This window comes from Archocentrus centrarchus, chromosome 14 (assembly GCF_007364275.1).
Source record: "Archocentrus centrarchus isolate MPI-CPG fArcCen1 chromosome 14, fArcCen1, whole genome shotgun sequence".
Lineage (NCBI taxonomy): Eukaryota > Metazoa > Chordata > Actinopteri > Cichliformes > Cichlidae > Archocentrus > Archocentrus centrarchus.
The window spans coordinates 15,112,946-15,138,688 of record NC_044359.1 but is presented as its reverse complement, the minus strand read 5'-3'; the positions used below and the strand labels follow the sequence as shown (position 1 = coordinate 15,138,688).

General features: G+C 40.0%; 1 protein-coding gene across 6 annotated transcripts in view; it reads right to left on the bottom strand.

Annotated features, from left to right (window-relative positions):
- The window catches only part of aff4 (AF4/FMR2 family, member 4), a 30,509-nt gene extending 4,862 nt beyond the window's left edge, over positions 1-25,647 (bottom strand). The window contains exons 1-17 of one of the 6 annotated variants that reach the window (XM_030745856.1): positions 17,881-18,118; positions 12,496-12,625; positions 9,325-9,384; positions 8,590-8,649; positions 8,011-8,049; positions 7,794-7,880; positions 6,156-6,183; positions 5,991-6,054; positions 5,744-5,836; positions 5,130-5,274; positions 4,269-5,019; positions 3,975-4,126; positions 3,431-3,516; positions 2,824-3,058; positions 2,333-2,430; positions 1,843-1,906; positions 934-1,070 (exon numbers count right to left, since the gene is read on the bottom strand). In XM_030745856.1, the coding sequence (XP_030601716.1) occupies positions 934-1,070; positions 1,843-1,906; positions 2,333-2,430; positions 2,824-3,058; positions 3,431-3,516; positions 3,975-4,126; positions 4,269-5,019; positions 5,130-5,274; positions 5,744-5,836; positions 5,991-6,054; positions 6,156-6,183; positions 7,794-7,880; positions 8,011-8,049; positions 8,590-8,649; positions 9,325-9,384; positions 12,496-12,625; positions 17,881-17,897 (2,246 nt within the window). In that variant the 5' untranslated portion in view covers positions 17,898-18,118. Of the gene's footprint in view, positions 1-933; positions 1,071-1,842; positions 1,907-2,332; positions 2,431-2,823; positions 3,059-3,430; positions 3,517-3,974; positions 4,127-4,268; positions 5,020-5,129; positions 5,275-5,743; positions 5,837-5,990; positions 6,055-6,155; positions 6,184-7,793; positions 7,881-8,010; positions 8,050-8,589; positions 9,385-12,495; positions 12,626-17,880; positions 18,119-25,356 lie in introns of those variants that run through there. The other 5 variants (XM_030745854.1, XM_030745851.1, XM_030745852.1 and 2 more) reach the window with 5 other exon arrangements.
- Positions 25,648-25,743: the final 96 nt, after the last annotated feature.

The window sequence follows — 25,743 nt, the reverse complement described above, 5'->3', positions numbered from 1 at the left end:
GGCCTGTAATTTTTAATTGTAGGTATACTTCAACTGTGAGAGACAGAATCTTAAAAAAATAAATCCAGAAAAATCCCAATGTATGGTTTTTGAATACTTAATTTGCATTTTATTGCATGAAATAAGTATTTGATCACCTACCAACCAGCAAGAATTCTGGCAGACCTGTTAGTTTTTCTTTAAGAAGCCCTCCTATTCTGCACTAATGGCACCTGTTTGAACTCGTTACCTGTACAAAAGACACCTGTCCACACAATCGCACGTGAGATTTTGGCCAACAACCCTTCCCTGAGTAAGAGCACTCAAGATAGGTCCGTGGCTGGATCTTACAGCAATGACCCGAAACACACAGCCAGGACAACTGAGTGGCTCTGTAAGAAGCATTTCAAGGTCCTGGAGTGGCTTAGCCAGTCTCCAAACCTGAACCCAATAGAAAATATTTGGAGGGAGCTGAAACAGAATGTTGCCCTGCGACAGCCCCGAAACCTGAAAGATCTGGAAAAGATCTGTATGGAGGAGTGGGCCAAAATCCCTGCTGCAGTGTGTGCAAACTTGGTCAAGAGTTCAAGGAAACCTTTGACCTCTGCAATTGCAAACAAAGGTTTTCGTACCAAATATTAAGCTCTGTTTTTCTATTGTATCAAATACTTATTTTATGCAATAAAATGCTAATTATTTCAGAATCATACCATGTGATCTTCAGGATTTTCCTTTTTTTTTTTTTTTTTTTTAACGATTCTGTCTCTTGCAGTTGAAGTGTACCTACGATAAAAATTACAGACCTCTCTATTCTTTGTAGGTGGGAAAGCTTGCATAGGCGGGAAAGCTTGCAAAGTCGGCAGTGTATCAAATACTTATTTTCCCCACTGTATGCAGTGGCGTTCTCCTTTAAACTGTAATTCTGCTGAGTGTGAACAGTTATGTTTCCCTTACTTGATAAGCTCCACCGTTTCAGCATACATGGGGAAAGGAGACTTGGCCTCTTGGGCACTCTTCTCCAGTGCGTTGCCACATTCAATAAAAGACACCACAGCATCCAGATAGTAAACCGCCTTTTCAAAACGGTCAAACTGTGAAGAAGGAAAAAAAGAAAAAGGAAACACACTTAGTGATCAAACAGTACACTCTTTTCAGACTGAGTCTGACATCACATGATGATAATTTGACAAGGTTTTGCCCTGGAACGTTGGTTTGAATCAGAATATGTCTAAAAAAAATCTCAATATATACAAATAAAACAACATAATACACTTCATACACCACATAGCAAGATTAAAAACATTCTTTAAACAGAAAATAACTCATAAAATTAATTGAATGTGACCTTGTTTGGACTGCATAAACTGATGTTTCACTTAATTTTATGCTGCTATAGATTGTGATAATGATTTTGTGTTTAAAAAAACAACAAAAAAACAGAAAAAAAACAAAAAAAAAAAAAAAAAAAAAAACACAACAGCAGTAGCGACAAAATAACTTGATTTTGAGTAAGAATAAGACGATGAAACAGAGATGGATATTTCATAATGCAAGTGTACATAATTAATACCAAACGTGGAGGTAAACAGAGTCACCTGCTCATCTTACAATGACCAGGTAATGAAAGCATTTTTTTCCCAGGACATTACGCTGGAAAAAAAGCAGCTTTGGAAACTGAGCAAAATTTCACAGTCACTACTAAAAGCCACTCTGAAATCATTTCAGCATTACAGGAAACATGTTAAAAGTGTTAACTGCGTTATTACGTGTAACATAAAGCTCCATGGAAAAATGTAATTTGTTGTTTCACAGTCCTCTCAATTCACATCTCAATTACACCACACATTTGGGCCTTGCTCTTACCAGTGCATCTGCATTGTGTTTAAGTTTCTTGGCCTCCTGTAAGTAGTGATCTGCTGAATGGACCCTGAAAGGGAATAATGAGCAAGTTTAACAAAACAAAAGCATAATCATTTAACAATTCCTGACACGGTGTCATGGCTCACTTTTTTACATTAAGATCAAAACACAGAAACTTTGAAAGAATGTCATAAAAATATTATCTTAACTCCCTAAACAGCTCTCCTCATTAAATCAAAATGGGAACCAAGAGGTACAAAAATAAGAAGCAAGACTGTTGTTGCATTACCGCGGCATTAAAAAAGGCAGCGACTCCCTGCAGAGCGCCTTTTAAAATGGAAATTTACATAACTTTTCTGGCATGCAGGCACATCTATTCATGACCTCCCCAAACCTCCTGCAGCTTTATGCATCAAAGGCAACTCTAGATCCCCACAGTTCTTTCTATGTGCCCCGCTGAGGGGTTAGCCACAGTGGAAAGAGCTCCTCTTACCTGTCCTCAAACACCAGCTTGGATCTCTGAGACTTGGAGCCGTCCGTGGAGAGCGGAGGCACAGCCAGCTGGTTATCACAACCCTTTGAGGATTTCTCCTGCAGAGAAGTGAGGGGAAAATAAAGTTTTAGGGAAAACAGCATGGTTTTTAAACAGACTTGCAGAAAAGGTGAGCGTGACAACAAGCTAGAAGTTGGGCTTATACAATTATAGAGACCGAAATATAACACCCCCCAACGTCTGATTACCTGTCGATTGTACATACACACTCTAAATATCTCATTTTGGTACCCTAAGCCGTGTCCTTGACCACTCCCCTTTCTGCCCTCAACAACAGTGTTTTTCCCCACCCCATGCATGCTCTGGCATTTAAATTGCTTGAGAAAAACATAACTGCACAACTGGCAAGATGAAAGTTTGCCCTCAAACTTTACAGTATCTGCAATGTTTAATAGGTATCAACAGAGATGACAAAGGCTACTCATGCCTACCTTGCCGTCACGTGTGCTGCGTCCCTTCTCCTCTCCTTTTCTGTGTTTGGAGGTGGAGCTGCCCTTGGTGCTGTGGCTCCCCTCTTTTCCACTTCCTGTCCCACTGGACAGTGACGTGGAGGACTGGCTAACTGTCCTCTTTCGACTGGGATGCTCTGCCTTAATTGTCCGCTGAAGACCAGACATGGAAGGAGAGGGGACTGGCTCCTCTTTCTTCTCCGAGGACCTTTTAGACCTAATGGGATTCGAATCATTATTGTATTACAAATAAATGTTTGTATCAAATTGGCCTGTTTTCTAGCACCACGGTACTCCACACAGAACATTATCATTAAAAGATTAAATATTAACATTTCTTGTAATTAAAAAACAAGAACATAGCAGATACGGAGCATAATGCTTAACAGGTACAGCTTGAAAGAGCTGAGATGTAATGAACTTACTGCATAAAGCTTTTATGATGCTCATTAGTGTTTACTGGGTTTATTTTGCCTCATGTATGATTAGCGGAAAAGACAAAATGAAGTATTACTGTCACATTAGGCTCCTGATATGCAGAAGGTTTACGGGCAATAATATTTAGGGGAAAAAAACAAAGATTACTCACTCTTTACTGCTGTTTTTATGGTGAGATGTAGACTTATCCTCCAGCTTGAGCCGCTTAGTCTCTGGCTTGGTGCCTTCCTCATCATTCTAATCAGAGATGAGAAAAAAAATATAAAAAGTCAGATTTAATAGTCAGTTACACACCTCTGATTGTCACCTCCTTCGAGGTATAGTGCAACTGAGCCAGCTCATCGTTTTCCTGAATGACTGTTACAACCTAAAATATCCTGGCCGCAAAGATTTTAATTCTCCATCCTTGGTAGGTTCACAGCTATGATTAAAGAAAAATGCACAGTCATCTAACAGCACTAAATCGAGGCCTGGAACTCCACCAAATTGTAGTCAATTGTTCTTTGGCTCAAAAGCACTTTTTTGCTTTAATGGAAATCTGGCCGAGTGTTATTCTGAGAGATGCTATACTGGGGAAAAAAAAGCTTAATAAGTGAAAGAGATGCTAAATAAGAAGCTCTTATTTTGCTTGGCTTTCAAGCAGAAATGGAATGTATTTCTTATTTAAAAAAAAAAAGCACTGAAATTTGCTCTACCTTGTGCTTCCTCTTGGCCTTGCTAGAGCTCTTCTCAGAGCTCTGTTTGCTGAAGTCTTTGCTATCCCTGTCTAGAGAGTCCTCCCTCTCCACTTTTATCTCTGCAGGCTCCTTGTAGGGCCGCCCTGGGATCCTGGACAGCAAGCTGAGATCTATAGGAAATGGGAAGGAAAAGGAAGGGTAGGGTACAGCTTAATTTGGTTCAAAGAAAAGAAAACCCTTCTGTTTAGCGTTCACTACAGGTTGACATGTTCACTGAACATTTTACAGGACTTGTGAGCAGTTTCGACTGACCTATCTTGACTAATAAAACTTGCTGCTGAGGCTGTCTTGCAGGGTAGCGGTCCTCGGGGTCACTGAGAGGAGACAACAGCTCTTTCTCTTCCATAGGCGAAAACACACACACAGGTGTCCTGATACTCTCCGTGTACTTGGGTGTCTGGGATGATGATGGGATGCTGTCATTTCCTTCAGAGTCTGACGATGAAGAGTCTGTCTCAACAAACTCACGAGACTTCTGAGAAGTCTTGGTTGCTGCCTTGGGTTTGCGCTGGGCTGCAGTGCTGGAGGGAGTGGGCAGAGTGGGCCTAGGAGAGGATTTGGGTTCTTTTTTGATGCTTGGTTTGCGGGAACCCTTTGTAGCAGCTTTGGGCTGATGAGGAGGTATCTCTGGAGCCGGCTCACTCTCCACTCTCAGACCTCCCTTTGGTTCCTCTACCACAGGAGGCTTCTCTGATTTTTTAGGCTGCTTTTTACCCACTCGGATACGTGGATTTGTACCACCCTCACTCTGTGCAGGTGACTTTTGGCGGCCACGGCCCCCCTCGGCACCCTTCTGGGCTGCCCGTAGGTCCCTGCTTGGGGTGGGTGCTGCTGTATCTTTTGACCCCCCTCCTTGGCTACTATAGCTACGTCCTGAGCTGTTTTCTCGTCCGTCTTTCTTGAATTTGGGTGGAACGTTATTGTTGTCCACTGGAGATGAGGGGTGCTTGGTTTTCTTGAACCAGTTGTCCAACTGCCACTTGTTTGCCATGGGTTTTTCAGGCTGGAGGGGGACAGAGGAAACAGTCTTACTGAATGAACTCCTAATGAAGCACAAGAGACTAGAAACAAGAACAGTTATTGAAAGTTTATTGTAAGTTATTAAAAAATTACTTCAGGGGAGGCAGGCCGTGGATGCTCATTGGCTTCACTGTCTGTCGTGCTGCTTTCGCTCTCGCTGTCGGAGCCCGAGCTGCTCTCTGAGCCACTGTGGCTGCTGGAGTCGTCCCTCGATTGCTCAGCTGCTTCACTGTTATTGCTGTTCAACAGGAGAGGATCAAACATTGTCATATGATGTATAAGCAAATATCTAAACCTCCATGTGAAGACTTTAAGGGATCAATAATGACATTTTCTGGACGAGTGACTGGAGATTATTTGTTATTGCAGCAAAAATCATTTTTAGGGTTTAGAAACAGTCAGTATAATGAGATTAATGCTAAACCGGAACGCCTGTGTAGTAGCTGCACAAGATTCCTTGGGTAGTTCATGGGTTTCATTACCCTTCATCGAAACACAAAGTGTGCAAAAAAACCAAAGACTTGCAATGTCTGCATCTTTCTCTGATTTACATTGCAACACACATGCCAGGATGCAGCTTTGTTTTATATTCAGTGTCCAAAAAAATGTCCTTTGCATCCAGCAGCGCAGCTAAAATATTGTTTTGAATTAAAAGTCTCAACAAGCATAGCATTCAGATTTTTAAAAAATAGTTTTCTGCAGTTTACCTTGCTGATGTGTTCCTTGAGGCATTCTTGGCAGAGCCCTGTTCACCATCACTGTCCTCACTGCTGCTCAGCCTTAGGTCTTCCTCCAACCTACTGATAAAGGAATCATTTGTTAATCGTGTTTTACAACCGCAGTTTGGGGTTACTGTGATTAATTTTGGCTTCTCAACGCAAATATTTATTGTTCAATTATTCCACTCACTGCTGTTGATAAAAAAGAGAAAAGATGCAAAAATGAAGCACTTACGTGGGCTGGTCATCGCAAGCTTTGGCTTGGTGGCTACTGGAGCTCTTTGATGAACTGCCTCGCTCTAAAACACACACACACACACACACAATGATTTGCATGTTTAGTTTGGAAATAAAAAAAAAAACGTATTTTGTTTTCTGTGTGTGTCAGAGTGTTACTCACTGGGTCCACTTGGAAAAAGGTGAGTATCCTGAAATAAAAAAATAGATAAAGTTACTTTATTTAACCTTTGTGTTATGATATGACTTTCCTCCTTGAGAACTAAGCTACGATACATAATAATACAATATAAGCATTAAGTAAAAGATGGATAGTACTTAAAATTGGCTGAGCTATCTAAAACTAGTTCCACTTCTCATTATATTCAGCTACCAGAAAAAAAAAAAAAAAAAAAAAAAAAAAAAACTCTTTGCTTGTCTTATGCTGGGTCTGTTTGATTCATACAAGTGAAAATAAAACAGTGCTGCAACGATTCATCGAGTAACTTCAATAACTTGATTCTAAAAAATCCTCGACTATTTTTTGTTTTTTTGCTTCAATTAATCCAGGACTCTGTAGCGCTCAGGTGTGAGTGTTACACCCACATTTGTGACTAAAAATAGACCTGCAATACAAACGGATTTAGGAGCATGTATGTGAATACATTCAGCCTTTGCAGGCCCCAGTTTTTCAAACTGATAACACAACAGCAGCAGCGAAGATGATGCTGTCACATTTTAATGTGAAGCCAGAGTCTGTCTATACATACACAGCAAAGCGCAAAGAGGTGGAGCCATTACAGAAATGGTGAGTTCAGGTGGAGTGAAAGAAAAGGTTTTTCTAGCGTCCAAAAACAGCACCATTAAAACCTTTACTGGGAAACAGCTGGAGGAGCTCCTCATCAAACCAGCTGCTCAACAAGCTCTAACGAGAAGAAAAGAGAACTTTGCAGTTGCTCCCATCCACCGCAGTTTGTTTTACCCAGAGAAAAATATACAATAAAGCTACAGAGTTAAAATAAAATATACAGACATCTGATACGATGTCGCTGAAGGCTCTCGGCAGGCTTCCTGCTTAATATTGCAGTGGGGTGTACTAGACCATATTTATTTCAAAGGCTTCAGAAACATTATTTTGCAGATTTCAATGAATATAAAATATGAATAAAATATATTAATTGTATTAATATTTTAAAACATAAAAAGCCCCCCACCCCCCTCATAAAACACTGAGCCACTGACCCAGTGCTGTTAGGCTGGACACTGAATTCTTATTAACATTAATTATTAACATCTAGACCACCAGAATTTCTGCAGCAGGAAACATTGCATGAAAGCACAGAGCAAACCCCAGTTCTGAGACTGGTGATATGCTCGCCTTCCTTCACTGCAACCACCACATGCTCATTTCAAGGCTTACAACCACACATACTCACTCATTCACTAGCACACCTAAACACGCAGACGCACATGTGAGCACAAAAAACGCATACATTCAGCTCTACTGATGTAAGAGCCTTCCAAGAGGACGAAGTAAAGGCTATTTTTTTTTTTTTTTTTAATGCCTTAGGTTAGGTTATATATACACACCTCATTTAATTTGGCATTAATGTTGTGATTATTTACATTTTTTTACATTTAGGAAAATGTTTTCTTTAAAAATATGATTTTAATATGGCTTGTAAATACAATGAAAAAGTTACTTTTTTTGACAGATGATGTATGCAGGTTAACTATAAAAACTGCAGCCCTAAAAACAATGAATCATTTTTAATTCATCACAACACAAATCATATTAAACAGCCACAGGTGCTAAGCTGACCTTAGTGGGGAATGGAAACTTGGAGGGCTCTGTTTTGCAGGGAGTGTGGATGGCTGTCAGAGGAGGGGGCCACGACTGAGTCATTTCCTGAATTCAAAAAAGAAAGAAAGGAAACGTGGAAAAAAAAAAAGTGAAAATTAGCTTCAAGTTGTGAGTAATCTGTCATTTTTCAGAGAAAAGCCAAATAATTGAAAGAACCGTTCAGTTATGTACATACCTTCAGAATTTCATCAACACAGTTGGCATCACCGGCTCCCTAAAGACAGAAACAACATGCTTATGACACATATAAACAAAAATGATCTCAGTACAGCAAGTGCGAGGTGGCTTCCATTTTGAGCACCATTAGTCATCCTGTAGGTATTTTGTGAGAACTAGGAGTTCATTGAGACCATGTGTAACATGCTGAGGAGGTCATTTAATGTAGTCATTGCATCATTAAATCAAACACGCTCCAGTGCTCTAACAAAGTAAGCTATAACGTCTACACAAGCCAATGGAGGTCCATTTCTAATGTACAGCACAGGGACACCTTTTGATTCAAGTCTAGGCAGAAATATTTTGCTCCCAATTGCTTACATTACACCAAATTTCTATGGCTTTAATAGAAAAAGGAAGAATGATAACAGCATGCAGTGTTCAAATAGGCATCTGCCTTAAGACAGACTTCAAACAGTGTTGAGCTGCTCTTTAGGTGCCATGCAAACAAAGACCACATTCTTTGAATAGTGAACATAGTAGATTCAACACAGATTAGTAACAGCAAAAGACTGAAGGAGAGTAGATGCAGCCTTACCTCTACAGGCTGGGAGGGGATCTTAAGTTTGGTAAGTGAGGCTTTGCCATTGGACTTCATCTCTCCCATGGTGCTGCTGTGTGACTGTCCGGTGTAGCTTTCCGCTTGCGAGCTTTTGGGTTCTGCTGTTTCCTGGCCATCCATAGGCCGCACATAGGCTGTGGGTTTTTGCAGCATTGAGCCGGGCTTGGACATGAGAGATGGGGGAAAGGTCTGACTTGAGTGCTGTCCACTGGGGAAGGACGTGTGAACCCGTGAAGGTGAGTCCCAGTTGGCCTCTCTGTCTCGTGGGGACTTGGAGCGGTAGCGCTCCTTGCTGTGATGCTGCTCAGCAGACAAAGAGCTCCGCGAGTGACTGCTGGAGGAACTGAGAGAGCCCTTGGCTGGACTTGATGTGTGTGACTTTGAGTGATCTGACCCTCCGCTGTGTTTACTCGACTTCTTTTCCCGTACCTCCCCTCTCTGGCTACTGTTGCTGCTGCCGCTACCGCCTCCGTTGCTCCTCTGACTGCTGTGCCCGCCCTGGAGTCCTGAGCGTTTCTGGGACTGGGATGAAGATCCTCCTGCTGCTGGGCCAACGGGGGTCCACTTACTGCTTTGGCTGCTGCCACCACTGCCAACACACCGCTGGTCCCCACCAAACAAAGGTGGACCCGACTTCTCCTCAGAGGAAGATGAGCTGTTAGATGGTTTATTACTAAGCTTTGGAAGGGTGTCACCAATTGGCTCTTTCATCTCGTCGTAGTTGCCCAGCATGCTCTGAATACGGCTGGACAGTTTATCTTCCTTGCTCACCTGAAGAGCGAAGCAGAGAAACAGAAAAAAGTGAGTAAAATCACTGTTACTAAAACAAATGAATAGAGGTAAAACAGAAAAAGAGGAAAAAAGGGGAGAGAAAGAAAGCCAGAATTATGAGCTCGAGACACAGACACAGTAAGAGGCCTGATTTTAAACTTAGCTTGCTCAGACCAAACTGAGATCAGTCCAAAACCTGTGAACACAGTTATAGTCTACCCACAGAAGATAAAATCAATCACTTTGAGGCCACAAATTCCAGTCGACCTGTTTAAAATCAGCCGGTGACAGAAGTCTGTGTAGAGTATCCAGTTTCACACACTGCCTCACACCTCTGTTTTGTTTGGCAGATTCACACTGAGGGTGAAGAAACACTAGCAGTTATATGCAGCAGGAAATGTAACCAAGCTTGGTCATAACGTGCACTACCTCCCGTCTACACTGCCTGGCACACATGCACAGCTACTATTTTTCTTAATGGCTGTTGTTTCAGTTTTGTTATACACAGCAATACTGCTCTGTTGTAGCACATCAACAACAACAGTATTTTACCTTAAAAACTGCTTTCACATAAACACAGTTTTGCTATGCTTAGTGTACTGCACTTCTGTGAGGAAAACCTTGAGACTATAACTTTGTCAAAGCTTTTTGATATACAATAGTATGTGTGTTTTTCAAACTGCTGAAACATTCTAAGGAAACCTCCAAGATGACCACAGGAACACTGTTCACCTTTTTGGTTCCTGTGTTCCACCAAGTCCTGCAGCAGTACAGTCTGCATTGCCAAAATCACTTCAATCATTCACACTTCAACAGTAAAATAGAAAGAACAAACGACTGACTGCCAACTCTTCAACATTTCTTCTGCCATTTTGTGATATCCAATAACAAAGAAAGCCACCAGTATTTTATCTGATGCACATTCAATTTGCCTATTTTTTTGCAGGTCGATGCAAACATGAAAGCGCTTAACAGATTTTTAATTTGCTGAGTCCCCTTTGCTTTTGTTTCTGGGTGGCACAATTTGGTTGAAGTCACCTACACCAGAATATAATTTGAAGGATCCTTGATTAAAAAAAAAAAAAAGAAGCCTCTATATGTAGTGTGTATGGAGTTTATTCAATGTACTGCAATATATATTTTTATTCTAGAACATATAAGAATCATAAAAACAATGTGTGGCTTCAGAGACCGTTTTTTTTAATTCTGTGCAGCTGAGAAAGTACGTGAACCCTACACCATAAAAATGTTACTGCTGTGCTGGTCTACATCTGGGAGGGCACAGCTGCAGCTGCGTGCACACATGGCCTTTAATGCAGAACACTAAACTTCCACTTAGTGGAGCATGACAGAAGAGAAAAAAGTCAAACTAAAGCTTACATAAGATTCTCTGTACTAGACTGACTTAAGCAGTTTGCTTTTTGCAAAATTCTGCTCTGATACTGCAAAGAATTGCAGTATCACTGGTATCAGACCAAATTTTTCTTAAATGTAGTTTGAAGTGTGTAAAGACATCACAACATGCACCGTGAAAAGCTTTTCTCCTTTGGAAAGGTCAAGGACTTTCCCATCTTTAATGTCAGCTTTTTATCTTTGTTGTGGCCCAAAACACTCATCACTCACCTCTGATGGCTTTTCTATTCCCAACCTGTCAGGACACATTCCTCACTGCTTCTTTGATGGCCAGCACAAGCTAAGGAGAGGAGCCACTTACATCTGCTCAAATCTGGTTAGTGGCAAAGATTAGACCAGTACAGAGAACTCAAATCCTCTTCACAATTATATTGGCCAGGCAGGAGCCTGGAGCTGGCTGCCCTACATCTATGTGTGTCTGTGAGCACAAGAGGAAGAGATGGGAGGAAGCGTTGCAAAGAAGTGGCATGCTTTCTGGTCTTTTGTTTGCCTTCAACGGCTGTAATACGAAAAAAAAAAAAAATGCTACCAAAGGACAGGTGTTTTCAGACCATTCTGTATTTAGTGCAGAGTTGGTGAACTGCTAACAGCTATCTGACAACTATTATGCAACTCAAACTTCAAATCGTTGTAGAAGCATTTATGGTTTTAATACATAATTATGACTACCACAACCACTGCACACAAAGCTGCCAATTTGCTCTCGGAATTGATGTTCCAGCTATTTTCAGTGAAGTTGGATTTTCACCGTCTGTACATTTTGTTCTTAAAGCATATCTCGCCCATTTATCACACATCACAGTGTAAACAAGACTAAGACGGCATGTTCCTGAAGGTCACTGTGAAACAGACAAATCTAAATGCACATTTGTTCTTTTTCCACTGACGAGGCTTCTTTTCAATATACTATACGATGCTGGAACAACCAGAAGAAAGGTGCCTGAAGCTAACGTCATGACTAATTTGCACTGCCACAAAAGCTTCTGATATTACGTACTACTCTCACTACAGTTGTGAGGGGAAACCCCCTTAAATGCTTTCCACAGGGGGGATTTATATACTTCAAATGGGGGGACACCATGTCTGAGAAGAACTACAAACTTCTCCAACTACACCCATTACTGCAATTTCAGCTTTGTAAATGTCTTTGCAAATGGTGGCTCTCTTTTCTCATCTCCAAGACATGCTGTGTTCTCCATCATGTCTGTATCGTCACCTCAGCACCATTTATTTTACAAATCAAGCAGCTCAAATCACAATTGCAAAAAAGCCTGCTTGCTTTGGGGCTGTTCTTCCACCTTAACAGCGCTGCCCGTCTGACAATCCTGAGGATTGTGCTTTAATGGATCTGGTTTCATTTTCTGAGCAGGTTCTTTGTCAGTTGACGTAAATTAATATTTTTAAATCGCAGGTTCATATCAGAGTGCCTTCATGTTTAGCTCTTGGAACCTTTCTGCGTAAGCTAGTAAGACTTTCCGAAACAGCAGAGGAAATTTACCACAGCAAATGTTGAGCTCAACATTAGATTGCTGTAATTGTGTGCAGGAACTTCCCACATTGTAATAGCTAGATTTGAAGTAATTGATCATGCATAATCCCAGATAAAAACCTTACATTTCCAGTCACTGTTACAAACTCCCTTAAACTGACTAACCAGTTAGATGCCAGGTACAGTGAATTTAAGTTGAATAAACTTACCACTTTATAAGGTTCAGGAAAGAGAGGGGAATTTGCTGGGAAGGCCTCTCCTCCTCCCTGCTGGATTTCTTGATTTCGCCTTTCTCGTTCTTTCATTCGGAGCACATTCCGGTCCTCACGGTTCATGTTGCTATCAACACAAAAGAACAATAAGTCAACACGCTTAGGAGAAACACTAAACAGACAGCTTGTGTCTTTGCTGAACAAGGCTGGCTGCAGAAGAATATTATGAAAGTGAGATCCTGGAGACAAGTCTGCAAGAATTAAGCAAAAACATACCCGTGTTAAAAAGTGAAGTAAGAAAAATACACATAAGGTCTTAACCCCCCCCCCCCCTCACTTTAACTTCGTAGTTCATAAGACCACAGCAAGTATTCTGAAGTATTTGACTCACTATTATCACAAACACAATCACCATCAGTGAAACCCCAGACATATCATAAACAGGGGAAGTTATGACCTGTGGAGAAAGTAGGCTCTAATAAGCTTAGCCTAGTCTAGACACTGTGCAGTAGCCTGCTTCATGTGCAAATAATCTCCTTGTACAGATGGTCAGTGCAATTGTTTACCCCAGATGAAACTACCAATGATCATATTCTATGTTCTCACACAGTGAAAAGTCTACAGTTTATACACCTTTTATCTCACCACATATACAGTTGCAGGAAAAGTCTGTGAGCACTTTGGACTAACCCAAATCTCAGTTATTTAAAAAAAAAAACAAACGAACAAAAAAAAAATCAAATCAATCTGACTGAACCCACTAACATGTCTTTAAAGAAGACTGAGTACTCACTGTCAAAGAAGGCTATCAAAAACAAATTCTGTGCTAATAACACAAAAAGCAAAGGTTGTGCTGATGATGAGATCGAACATGGCCAGTGTGATCCCCAATCAAGGCAACAGTTTAGCTCATTTTTCTATTAATGCATTCAATAAAAAAAATATATAGTTGTATTAGATTCATACACAATTTAACCTTCATTATAGTTTTAGTTGGACGGCTCTGTAACGCGGACACAAAGGAATAGTGGTTCAGTGCCTGCTTACAGTCACTAATTACAGTGAGTTAAATCATTCATTGTATGTGATCGAGGCTTTCAGTTAGCGCAGCCTATTTTCTTTCTCTTCATGCTGAAAGCTGAAAATAAACTTCAAAGTGATTCTCTCTGAGCGAAGCTGTTTCTCTTCGGTTTGGGGTGCACAGTATGGCAGATGATGCTGCCTCAAGTAGTGCAGGTTAACCCCTTCCTCCACCCGGCATTAGTTCATGCCAATTTCACAGGGAACAGGGAGGGAAATCAACTAAGCTTAATTGGAGGTTTCTCTCTTTAAAAGCCTGGGTGGTGTAAGCAATGCCTTGATCACAAGGAAGTAAGATTGAAACTGAATAAGAAAGGTAGGGCATCAAAAAGGAATCTCTCCAATCCTTCTGGGATGGTATTCCCTGGACACATGAGACAAAAATCTAACTTTCTGGCAAAAATGCACAAGAACGGTGGAGCATGGTGGAGAAAGCATCATGGTTTTGGCCATGTTTCCACCTCAGGGCCCACATACAACCACAGAGGGGTGCATACAAAAGTATATCCTGTCCATGACCTGAAGCTAAGGAAAGGCTGGCTGATGCAACAAGGCAATGACCCAAAAGCACATAAGAAAAACCTTAAAACAAAGATGACCAAAAATGTCATCCTGACCTTAACCCAAATGAGACAACATCCCAGAAATACTAAAAAACTGAAACAGTTTTGTTGGCAGAAGCAGTCCTAGATACTTCTCCATTGTTGTGCAAGTCTCGTAACACTTAGAGAAAATGTTTGATGGAAGTTTCAAATTCAAGAGTTCACTTAATTTTGAAAGAAAAAAAAAAAAACTGTCAGACTTTTCCAGCCTGACTAAATGTGTTATGACTAAATGTGTTAAAGTCATGGAAAGTATGTGTTTATTGCAGACTGCTTATCTATAAGTGTGACTAAATTAAAGATCAGGCTACGTTCTATGAATAATCAAATCACAAACTTTTTTCTTGCAACTGCAGGAACCTGATAGCTTTTAAAATATTGGTTGTTTGGAGGGGACTGTATGCTGCATGTTGGGCTTACAATGAATGACAAAGCTAAAGTAGACTGTAATTATCTGCTATGAAACTAGCTGGAAATCACTGACTCCTCAACAGGTAACTAAAAACACCCAAGCCTGTGTTTTCCTTTTGAACATAATGTGTGTGATTTAAACAGACACACGGAAAGCCATATAAAGGGCAATGGCCCTCTGACTGAATGTATGGATTGACACCAGCAAGACAAACACCATCATGACATTTAATAAGTCTGTCTACACATGACTGCATTAACAGCTCAGGGCTATTTAATTCAATTCAATTTTATTTATATAGCGCCAAATCACAACAACAACAACAACCTCAAGGCGCTTTATATTGTAAGGTAAAGACCCTACAATAATTACAGAACAAACCCAACAGTCAAAACAACCCCCTATGAACAAGCACTTGGCAACAGTGGGAATGAAAAACCCCCTTTTAATAGGAAGAAACCTCCGACAGAACCAGGCTCAGGGAGGGGGAGTCGTCTGCTGTGATCGGTTGGGGCTGAGGGGAGAGACAGGACAAAAGACATGCTGTGGAAGAGAGCCAGAGATTAATAATAACTAATGATTAAATAGAGAGTGGGGTATAAACAGAGTAAAAACTTAAATGAAAAAAGAAAAAAAAAAAAAGCTCTGCTAGAGGAGCAATTAGAGAGAACAAATGTGCACCTCTTAGGTACAGCATGCCTGCCAAAAAAACCAAATGTGACTTCCCTCTGCTGTGCACTTTGTTTAACAGAAAGCAACTACAGAGGTTTGAAAATAGAAACGAGCACACTGTCATCCAGGCGTGTCGCCTCTTGGTTTAAGTCGACAGCTTCAAGCTCTGCCAGTGACAACAATGATTGTAAGAGTGTTGACAGAGTGTGATTATGCGGCAACCATCCGGCCTCCTCCTAGATTATAAACACTACTCACAAGGGTCTTTCTAATCTTTCCCAAGTATGCCTAAAAAGATGAAAGAAGAGGATGAGAAACTTGACTCTACGATGAGGAAAGACTGTACACACAGGGAAGTCCAACCAGTTAAAAGGCTGACAGAGTAAAGGAGAACCTGACAGTTGTGAGAAACTGATCAATCAAAACATCATAGTGGGTTACAGTTTCTATGTTTCCAGCTTAAACCTTGGGAGCATTTGCAAGTTAAACTTTGAATGAACTATCTGTAAAGCTTATCAGTTAGTCTAAACAGTAATTTCCCAAAAACAACCCCTTTAACTGTTTTATATCATCAACCCTGACACCAATGAGCAATGATAGGTCTGTCATTAGTCATTGCAAGTAAAGGGATTAACCCACTACAGCTAGGCTACATTAAGCCAAAGCTTACAAAGAAGCGACTAAGTCCATCTTAATTTAATGAAACATACCATTATCATCATGATCATCTCTTGACCTAAAGCACAGCCAAGAACCAAGGCTGGACACACAATACCAAAAACCTAACAACATACTTTGCATAACAGCAACCCTTCCCTGATGTAACTACTTATTATCTTGTAAAGACAACAACTATCTACAACAACATGGTCTCCTGCTATAAATGCTGACCATGATTTTACAGCTATCTACATTTTGATTTCTTAGACAAAGAGTGATGTTAATCTGTGCTAACAGTATTAGTACTACATGCATATGCAAATGAGCCTATTGATGTAATGTGGGTGTGGGCCTGCATGTGTGATTAAGTCAGTGTTAATGATCAAAGGCTCCAGCCAGAATCCTTAGTAAACACAGCTCAATTCCATTCTGCCCAAATAACTTACCTGAGCTGTTAGGTTTTATTATTTGAGAAGGGTGTGACGCTGAAGTATAACTTGATTCAAACCCAACAGCCAACAGGTTCAACAGTCTGTTTGAGCCTCCTGGCTGTTGGGCTTCTAACATTTGTCCGCACATAACCTACTACCTACAACAGTGGACAATAAATGTTTAGTAACTTTCCAAAATTCGAATTCACTTTAAAAAAAATAGGGACACTTTCAGAGAAACTATATGGGACACCATGGCAGTGTGCATGAAAACAATCTTTTAAGTTTGGCTTCTGAAAACTGAGAAAGTACTCAATGTACCCAAACAGAAAAAAAAGAATGAAAAACAAGTGTTGGTGACATGATATGACCATGTGGCACGTATGTGGTAAGCCTCTACACTCAATCTGTTTTTAGTTTAGTCTTAGACCTGCCTCAAAACTCAAACTAGGCCTCAGGGAGTACCAAACCAAGACCCAGGTCATTAGTTAACAAAAATGATTACTAAAAAGGCATGAGGTCCTGCTGTAACACAAGCTCCAGCAGGACCTCAAGCCTTTCTGTACACATCAAGATCTTTAATGATGAATCAAGAGTAAATCCACAAAACAAAGTCATCAGTTGATAAAAAGCAAAATATGGTTTACGATATAAAATTCAAACTATTCTGCAGTTATGCGCAGTTTTGACAATGTCCAACATGTTTGAGAAACTAAACCAACTCTGGTGATGGTGTTAGTCAAAATTCCTTTAAAATCATCCCATCCCTCACGTCACACAGCTATTGTAATCTACTTTCAAATTCAATAATTTATTTTCTAACTTACAAAATCAAGGGTTATCCATGCCAATTTGAGCTAGGCCCAGCTGAGCATATTGTTTACTTTTTTGTAAGATCAGCAGATAAAAATGCAAGCTATACAAATAAAATGTGACTAATCAAGCAGAAATTCAGCCAGTGTGCAACTCAAAACAAGCAAATCTTGGTTTAAAGTTAAATTGATTTTTGTCCTACTAAGACTAAATCCACCCCCACACCCCCAAAAGAAAATCCAAAAGAGCAAAATAGATTCACAATAAGGAAAAATTTTTTACAAAAGTTTAAGTAATACTTATTAATATCAAGGTGTGAAGGCCAGCTAGGTTTACTGTAGCCATTCAACACTGTGCCAAACTGAAAAGGTCAAAGTCTGAAGGCAGATCACCCTGTACCTAAATTCATCAGCTCATCTGTTTCTTTCTGACATACCACGTAACAGCCAGATCATGTCTTCAAAATAAACAACAAAAAAAAAAAAGAAGAAAAAAAAAAAAAAAAAAAAAAAAAAGCAAAGGGGAAAAACCCAATGGCTTTCTGATTACCACTGACTACAGGACCTGGCTTCTAGGACACAGCCATTATGTAAGACAAACCAAATTGTTTGTCATATACAAGTATATAAAATACAATAAAGTTATGTGCTTTCGTCATACCAGACACCATGAGAAACGAGTAAAAGCAGCCAAATAGCTGTGCATTTCTTACCCTGGCTGAGAGGCCATGGCCCCAACCACTGAAACATTGGAAGAAGGAGGGGAGGAGGGTTCAGAGGATCTCCCAGGGATTCAGAAGTATTCTCGTCATGACTTGTCAGCCTGAATTTCCATAAAAACCTCCTCCAGTCAAGACAACCTTTTGGGTTTTTTTAAATCTAGATGTAGCTGTGGGCGTCCAGCTGGAAGAGTGTAACTAAAGTTTCTTTACTCGACTGGAAGGTACTGTGTATTTCCTTGGAGTGAAGACAATTCTGACTTAGGGAGGGGAGGTGACTGCTTGTTCTCGGGAGATACCACGTCGGTAAATGGTGGGGGAGATCATATGAAGCCTACAGGCAGCAGTAGCAGCTTTTGTTTCTGTTTTTGAGGTTAAAGCATGCATGAAAAATTAGAAAAGTGAGGTCAAAGAAAGAGGTTAATATTAGATAAATGTGAGGGTATGTGTGCTGTTTAAATGTTAGCAGTGAACGCAATAGATAAAAGAGGGATAAACGACCTAATTTGTAATGTCTTCTTTCCAGAAAAGTCCCTCACATTTGACTGAGTACTATGGGCTGATTTTAATCTTTAAACTTCTCAGCAAGGAAGAATAATTTCATCTCAGTTAACAAAGGATGTGACTTATCTGAATGGAAGACCAGGAGCACAACGCATGAATATACAAAACCTGCTGAAACACTGTAATGGATTTAAATGTGTAAACAAAAAAAAAAGAAAAAGGTGTGACTAATTAAACCTAAAAGATTAAATCTTTTGAGAAGCCAGCTTTACTAAAACCTTTTTTTTTTTTACATCTTAGTTTTAAACTCAAAATTAAGATGAGAAAAACAAAAAAAAGGAGGAATAATGCTAAGGAAACAGATGAACTTGGTTTTTAGGGAATAATAATTTACATGACATCCTTCCTGTCCAATTAAGGAGAACATCTACAGGGAGGACAACAGCACTGAAGAAGGAGCGAGAAGGGGAATAAATCTCACCTCTCTCCCAGAATGGCACAGTCCACCTCCTCCCATAAAAGGAGATGTTATTTTACACCACAAGGCCTCTCCTCTAGTGATGTCACTGCCCTCAGTACAACCCAGCCAATCAGAGCTCCTCTTTCCATCAACAACCTCCCCTCCCACACCCACCCCCCACTATGCCCTGGAGCACAGGGCAAAGCACCCATGCAGCCTGTTAAAGTCACAGCGCTTGGGCTTCCAGCTTGCTGTGTGTAACAAACATGAGGCCTTTTCATCAAATGATGATGAAACATGCCGACAAGTGTGTCATCACCGCAACTTGTGAGGATTTTTTTTATCTAGTACACAACCTGACAATGTGCTGCCACTTCTCTTCCTGACTTTCTGCAGATGTTTATTATTCATCAAGAACATTAAGGGCTGGCATTTAGAAGCACAAGCATTTAAATTTATGCTCCAAACAATCACCAGGTCTAAATCTATTTTTATTATGCATCTTCATATGGTTTTGCTCTCAATATCTGACCGTGCTTTGATTTGATCACAATTAAATTTTGCTTCAATAATGTAACAAATCATACAAATTATGACGTTTTATATGATGTCTATGTTGATAGTGCCAGAGCAAACAACAGTGCTTGTTTTGCTGTTTGCCTATGATGTTATTTACAGCCTTAAAATGAAGGGCAACTTCCAAACTTTGGGAAACTCCATTTGATTGAGTTTATAATAGGCACAGTTGATATAAATAGCCATCAACGGACACTAAGGCTGTACTGTACTGTACTGGCACTACTGCCAACAGCTGCACATCCGTATGATCAGGCTTACGTTCTTAGAAATACTGTACTGGTTGGAATAATTTCCCATTCATGCTGAAACTTTTAGTTTCACACAGCCTGTTAGTCTGTCATTTCTCAGCACTTCCGGCAATTACATATGCCATTTAGTTTTATAAATAGAAGCAAAGTACTACCCTGGGAGGATTTAATCAATGACCGGGCTCATGAAGTAGAAAATCTAAATGTTCACCAACCTATCAAATAGGTTGGTGCAGAGTTAACAAAAGGCTATGCAGAGCACAAATGGCCCCAATTTTACATTAAAAGCTATGAGCCTTGTGCACACCAATTCATTCAGGATAATTAAATAATAAATTCTGCATGTTCAGTGAGTTATGGTTAAACAATCCTCAAAGCATCATCCATCATAATTGGTTTGCAGGACTTTACAGTACCTTATATTTCTCAACAGAAAGCTCTCAGTGGTGGGTACAGATGGACAGCCAGTGCCACCACCCTCCAATGCTTTTGAAGCAAACCTGCTGACTGCAGGAATTCCAGAGGGAGTGTCCATTCAAATGCAGCAAACCTGCCCTCTATACCAGCTGTTTGTTGAGGGCTACTGGCAAGATCACATGCAGTTAGGGACAAGAAGTCTAGAACTGACAAGAAGAACTGTTGGGGGGGGGGGGATGATTTTTGGAAAATGGAGTGACTTTCAATACTAAAACATGCAATACCTTTTGTAAGGAAAAACCTGCAAGACATATCTCTTCTTAGTAATTATAGAGGAAATAAGCAGGTCTGATTTTCCTTGAGCCTTTTATATCGAAGTACAGATGAGGACTTTTGAAGAGGGCAGTGTCTTAAATTCTTGCTTCAATTAAAAGCTTTCAATATTTCTATATGGCTGCACATTAGCTCCAATTAGCATATCAAAACAAGTCTTGGGTCTTGATTGGCATGTTCTCTAAACAACTGCTTATGTCCTTTCATTAAAGCAGGTTTGAAGCATTTGAACTGACTCACCGCCTGGAAAGCCTCCACTCAGCAGGCGTGCACTATCTGAATAAGAGGGAACTGGCAGCATTCACCAATCACAGGCCCAGTGCTGAGACTGTTGTGCATTTACACAACTAATTAACTCATTAATTTAGGAGCTTTTGATGTTTTACATTCAATAAACCTGTTTACCAAGAGCACTGGATTTTGAAAACAGCAAACCACAGTGTCTTCATGGCATTGTGAAACAACTAAAAACACTTACACTAGTCACGTTCTCAAGTTCTAGCAAACTACTGAAGTATCTAAGCAAAATAAAGTGGTAGGTTAGATAAGGATTGCAAATACATTAATTTATTTTATATACTTAAAACATACTCAACTAAAACAAAATCTAAGGCAACTCTTAAAAACAAACCTAAAAAGTGCCAGCCTGGAAGATTCATTTGGATTATGACTTGGTAAACATTGTCACGTGAACTCAGAAAAGAAATGCTTTCACTTGCAGCTTTGACACAGATAACATGATGTTCAGTGTACTTTTTGATGCGACATTGTTAGTGGAACATGACACCAAACCCTCAGTTATCTTGGCAATGTTTCCAAAGGATCTACGTCATTCAAGCTCTTCAGAGGGCACATCAAGCTCGTTAAGAGGTTTTTCATTTTTCACCCACTTCTGATTTAGTTAATGATTTTTTTAAATCAGCACACTGAGAACCAGTATATGAGTGATGCCTAAGTAGCATGGCTTATACTAAAAAAGTGGTTAGCTGTTTCATAAATATACATTTCATAAGCTTTTTATCTACCCATTTTGGCTTGTCACATATTTACCTAATCTGTTCTATAAAACTTTCAGACCTGATGGCCACCCCCTTTATATTAATAAACCATTCCTTACTTAGTTTTTACCTGAAAGAAACTACAATTATCAAGCCAAAACTGTGACAACATGCAAAGATTTCCTGATGTATTAAGGAAATAGTTTTCCCTCGTGTAATAATTTCCATCTATCAGTCACAGCTGGATTGCTCAGAAGAGCCTGCACTACATCTAATGCTGAAATATCTGTCACCAACCGCCAAACAACCTAATAAACTTCTGCTGTCAGTCAGAATAAGCACTCAATTGTGGTTAAATGGGAGCAAAGACCTGCGATGATAAGCCAATTAATTGAAGTGCTGATGAAAATGAATCTGCAAATATTTTGATAACTGAATTGGTGCTGAGGGGGAACTGTTTCAGTCATTTCTAAGCAAAAATCTCGCTGGTTTCAGCTTTTTTGTTTTTACGGAGTTTCACATTTGTTGATGTGACGTTTGAAAATGTCGCCTTGGAAATGAAAAAAAAAATATATGGGACATTTTATAAATACAAAGATAAACCCAAGAGATTAATCAATATTAAAAAATAATTGGTAGTTGCAGTGCAAAATGTTCATATTCTCCTGCTAGCAAATACATAAAAAGCTTATGTTAACAAAATAAATGCTCAAAATCCACATTTTATCTGTGTATTGCATAAATTCGTATCTCTCACTCTAATTTTTCCTGTTTAAGTTCCAAATTCATTTATTATTAACTGCAAAACCATTACACTGCACAGAAGAAAAAAGATATTGTGGCAATGATTTTCACTATTCGAGACATATTACTGCTGTCACTGAAAAAGACTGAGGCTATTAACATTCTGCTTTAAAAACAGTAAAATAAAGCAGTATCTCAAAGCGCCAATCTATGCCAGATCTGTGGAATTAAATGGCCTTAATGAGCTTCACCTTCACAGGACTGTATAGCCACATGAGAGCTTAACTCGCATCCCTGGGAACAAAAGCTGAAGAACAGATGCATGAGGTCAGGACACAGTGAGCAGCATATTTTCTCTGCTGTGTGAGCAACAGTACTGAACGATAAAAAGAGAGCTGCTGATGTCTGATTAGATTTGGGCTAATTAAGCTGGCAGACTCTGAAAGAGCCTTCAAACAAGTTTGTTTCAACAAGCTTCTCTTTGTACAGGAAATAAGATTTGGTTATGAAACTTACAAACCTTAGCTCAAGACACAATTAACTTGTACTCTGGGTTGGGTTAAAGAGGGAAACATAAATGCTAAAAAGCAGTAACATCTGCACAATAAATAAACCAGATGAGTGCAATACCTTAAAACCACCTCTTTCATCAAAAGAAGAATAGTCACAGTTATAATGAGACAAGTTAAGAGGAAATTTTGAGCTTTGGGGTAGTTCACAAAAGATGTCTTCAAATGTAGGTACACAGACATGAAATCATGTACAATGTGCTGCTGTTGAACAGTGTGAAACTAGACATTGCTCACTTCCCAAATATCCAGCCAGCAAAACAACACTGCAGTACAACAGGAATGTACAATAGATGTGCCAAAGCCAAAGAAAACATGCATTGCTGCTCTGCCTGGAACGGACAAACAAGTCACCATAACATCTCGACTGAGCATGTGCCCTTTGCTTTGGCCACAGGGGAAACTGTTAAACTGAAGCCTCGCAGCAAAACTTAAACAGGAAGTGAAGAGGATTTCACAGTAAGCTGCGTCACAGGGAGCACAGTTACAACAGGCTGTTTACATCGCTGCTTGAGGAACCCTTTTTTGTTTAAGATTCTTTTAAATTAACAAAACTGGTACATAGAAGTCATCTAACCTCAGTGAAGCCTTTGGTGCTTCAGTGTGTGGAAACCCAAAACAAAGACTATCACATCCAGCCCTCATACAGTCGCATACTTCGACCTTCTCTTCCCTGCTCAACATTTTTATTCAAAAAACACAGAGTGTGACATATATGAGTTATTGTTTTAATAGTTTAAAATAGCATGGTGTATCCAAATTTATTTTCAGTCAGTAACCTTTGAAGTAGCTCCAACATTTCAGTTCAGGTTTCTAACTTACTGCCATCAACACAGCCTTTCAAGCAAGCGTGGTAAAGGCATTATGCTGTAAGCTGCTACCAACACTGTACATTGAATTGTATCAAAAAAGTGGGTTACCATCTGTGTATCAAACTCCAAGGGGCTCCAACCAAAGGCTATATTATAGTTCAGTTAAACTGCTTTACAGGGATTCCTGGTGCGCACCAAAGAGGTTTAGGCCTTGCATCAGATGAAAAATCACCATTACTCTGATACATGCAGTATAAATTTACTAACGCAATAAACTCATTATTTGTCTGTTAATTAAGAGTGCAACACCAGTTGTTTGCCTTAACTATATGTAGGCTAATCATACTTTTGTGAATACCCCCCACGGGCCCATTTTAGCTAGAAAAAAAAAAATCTGCTTTTAGTATTTGTATATGTTCTATAATGCAAGTTGGAGTTTTAGTTCAATACTGCACACTCAGACTAAGTCTATGTTGACTGGCATATTCAGAAACTATAATCAATATAAAAACAGCAGCCGTCTTAATCAGCCAGGCACTGCAACTCAGTCCACTGCATAAGAGGAGGAAAGTATTTTCTCTGACCTAATTGAACCTGACGGCAATAATCAGCACTTCTGTTATGTCTACATAACAATAAAGCACCTATGTACCAACACTTCCATGCACAACAACTGCAGCCAGAGCTCAAAAAACTCCATCCACCATCTGACTAAAGTTGCTGAGCCGGTTCCCAGCTACCTGCCTTGAACGAGTTCATGACCTTCGGGCTTAGGGACACACACACTCACTAAATGCAGTCAACCATGATAAGCCAGTCGGTTGCACTTTCCTTGTCTCCATGCGTCACGTCCATCCTCCTGCATGTGTGCATGGACTACCCGTGACAAATGTTAAGAGGAACTCTGGACTTAGCACGTATCCCCCCACCACTACAAACTATAGCACGCAAAATGGCTTCCTAGAACAGCACATCAGCTGACCAAAGCATACATTCAGATTCACTGTGCTGCCGTTCTGCGCAAATGTTATTTTCCATGCAAATAAAGACTGTGACAAAGAGTAGCACTAGGTTTTGTGACAGGACACAAAAGCAAAAGCTTCTGCTCGTCACTGTAAGAAAACTCATGGCTCTGACGGGCCTAGGACTACTTAAAATAACCATAAACTAGCACATAAACTGCACGCAAGTAGCACTTATCCCCCCCTCCTTTGGATTGCCCAGATGTGCACTAATCTGGAGTTTATTTTTAATTAAGTGTGAATAATCTGTATTACAAATAAAATTTAAACATAGCATATTTATCATTTGCACGTGTAGTATCATACAGTTACCTCGCTGTCTGTCTGTAGCAGACTCAGGTGTATAAGTTATGTCAAGCACGGATAAACACTAACAGCAGTCGTCATGACCTGTTAGCTACCATGACAGGAACAAAAACATTACTCCTATCACCGCGATATTTGCCTCAACTTCCCTGCTACAGAAACGTATAAAAGTAACATTTAGCATCATCCCTCAAATAATGAAAGCCTCCTTCCACCAGAACTCAAAAGTAGATCCAATGTCTAATCAAATCATTAGCAAGCGGCTAGCACACTACCTACAGGACTACCTGAATATTCGCTTTAGCATAACGTTAGCTAGCGGAACCCTGCTAGTAGCGTATTAAGGCTAAGCTAGCTAGCCCTGAAGCTACTGAATTTTTTTGCGAAATTTTTAATCAGCGTTCACTTCAAATATGAGATACCCACAATGCGCAGTCACACACCAACTAGCGTCTTCCATTAGAGTTGGCATCCTTACCTCTTGTCTTCTTTTTAGGCCCAAACCATTCTAGCTATTGGAAAGCTCTTTTTCTCTTTGTCTTTTCCACTTCCAGTTACACGCAAAACGGATTCAGACAAAAAAAAAAAAAAAAAAAAATGCTCGAGTGGCTAAAACACTAAAACCAAGTGGATGGTCTTCATCTTTTCTTTAAAATGCGACGGCACATCGAGACGGAAACAAAATAAAAATCATTTTCTCTCGCGTTCATTTTGTTACTCCTGAACTGATAGGTAAGACTGCTAGCTAAGTTAAAGCAGCCAGCAGGTACCACCACAGACAGGACTGAATGCATGGATGGCAGCAAGCGGTGCTGCCTTCGCGCTGTCGGGAATCTCCTAATCCTACCAATATGGCCCAGTAAAC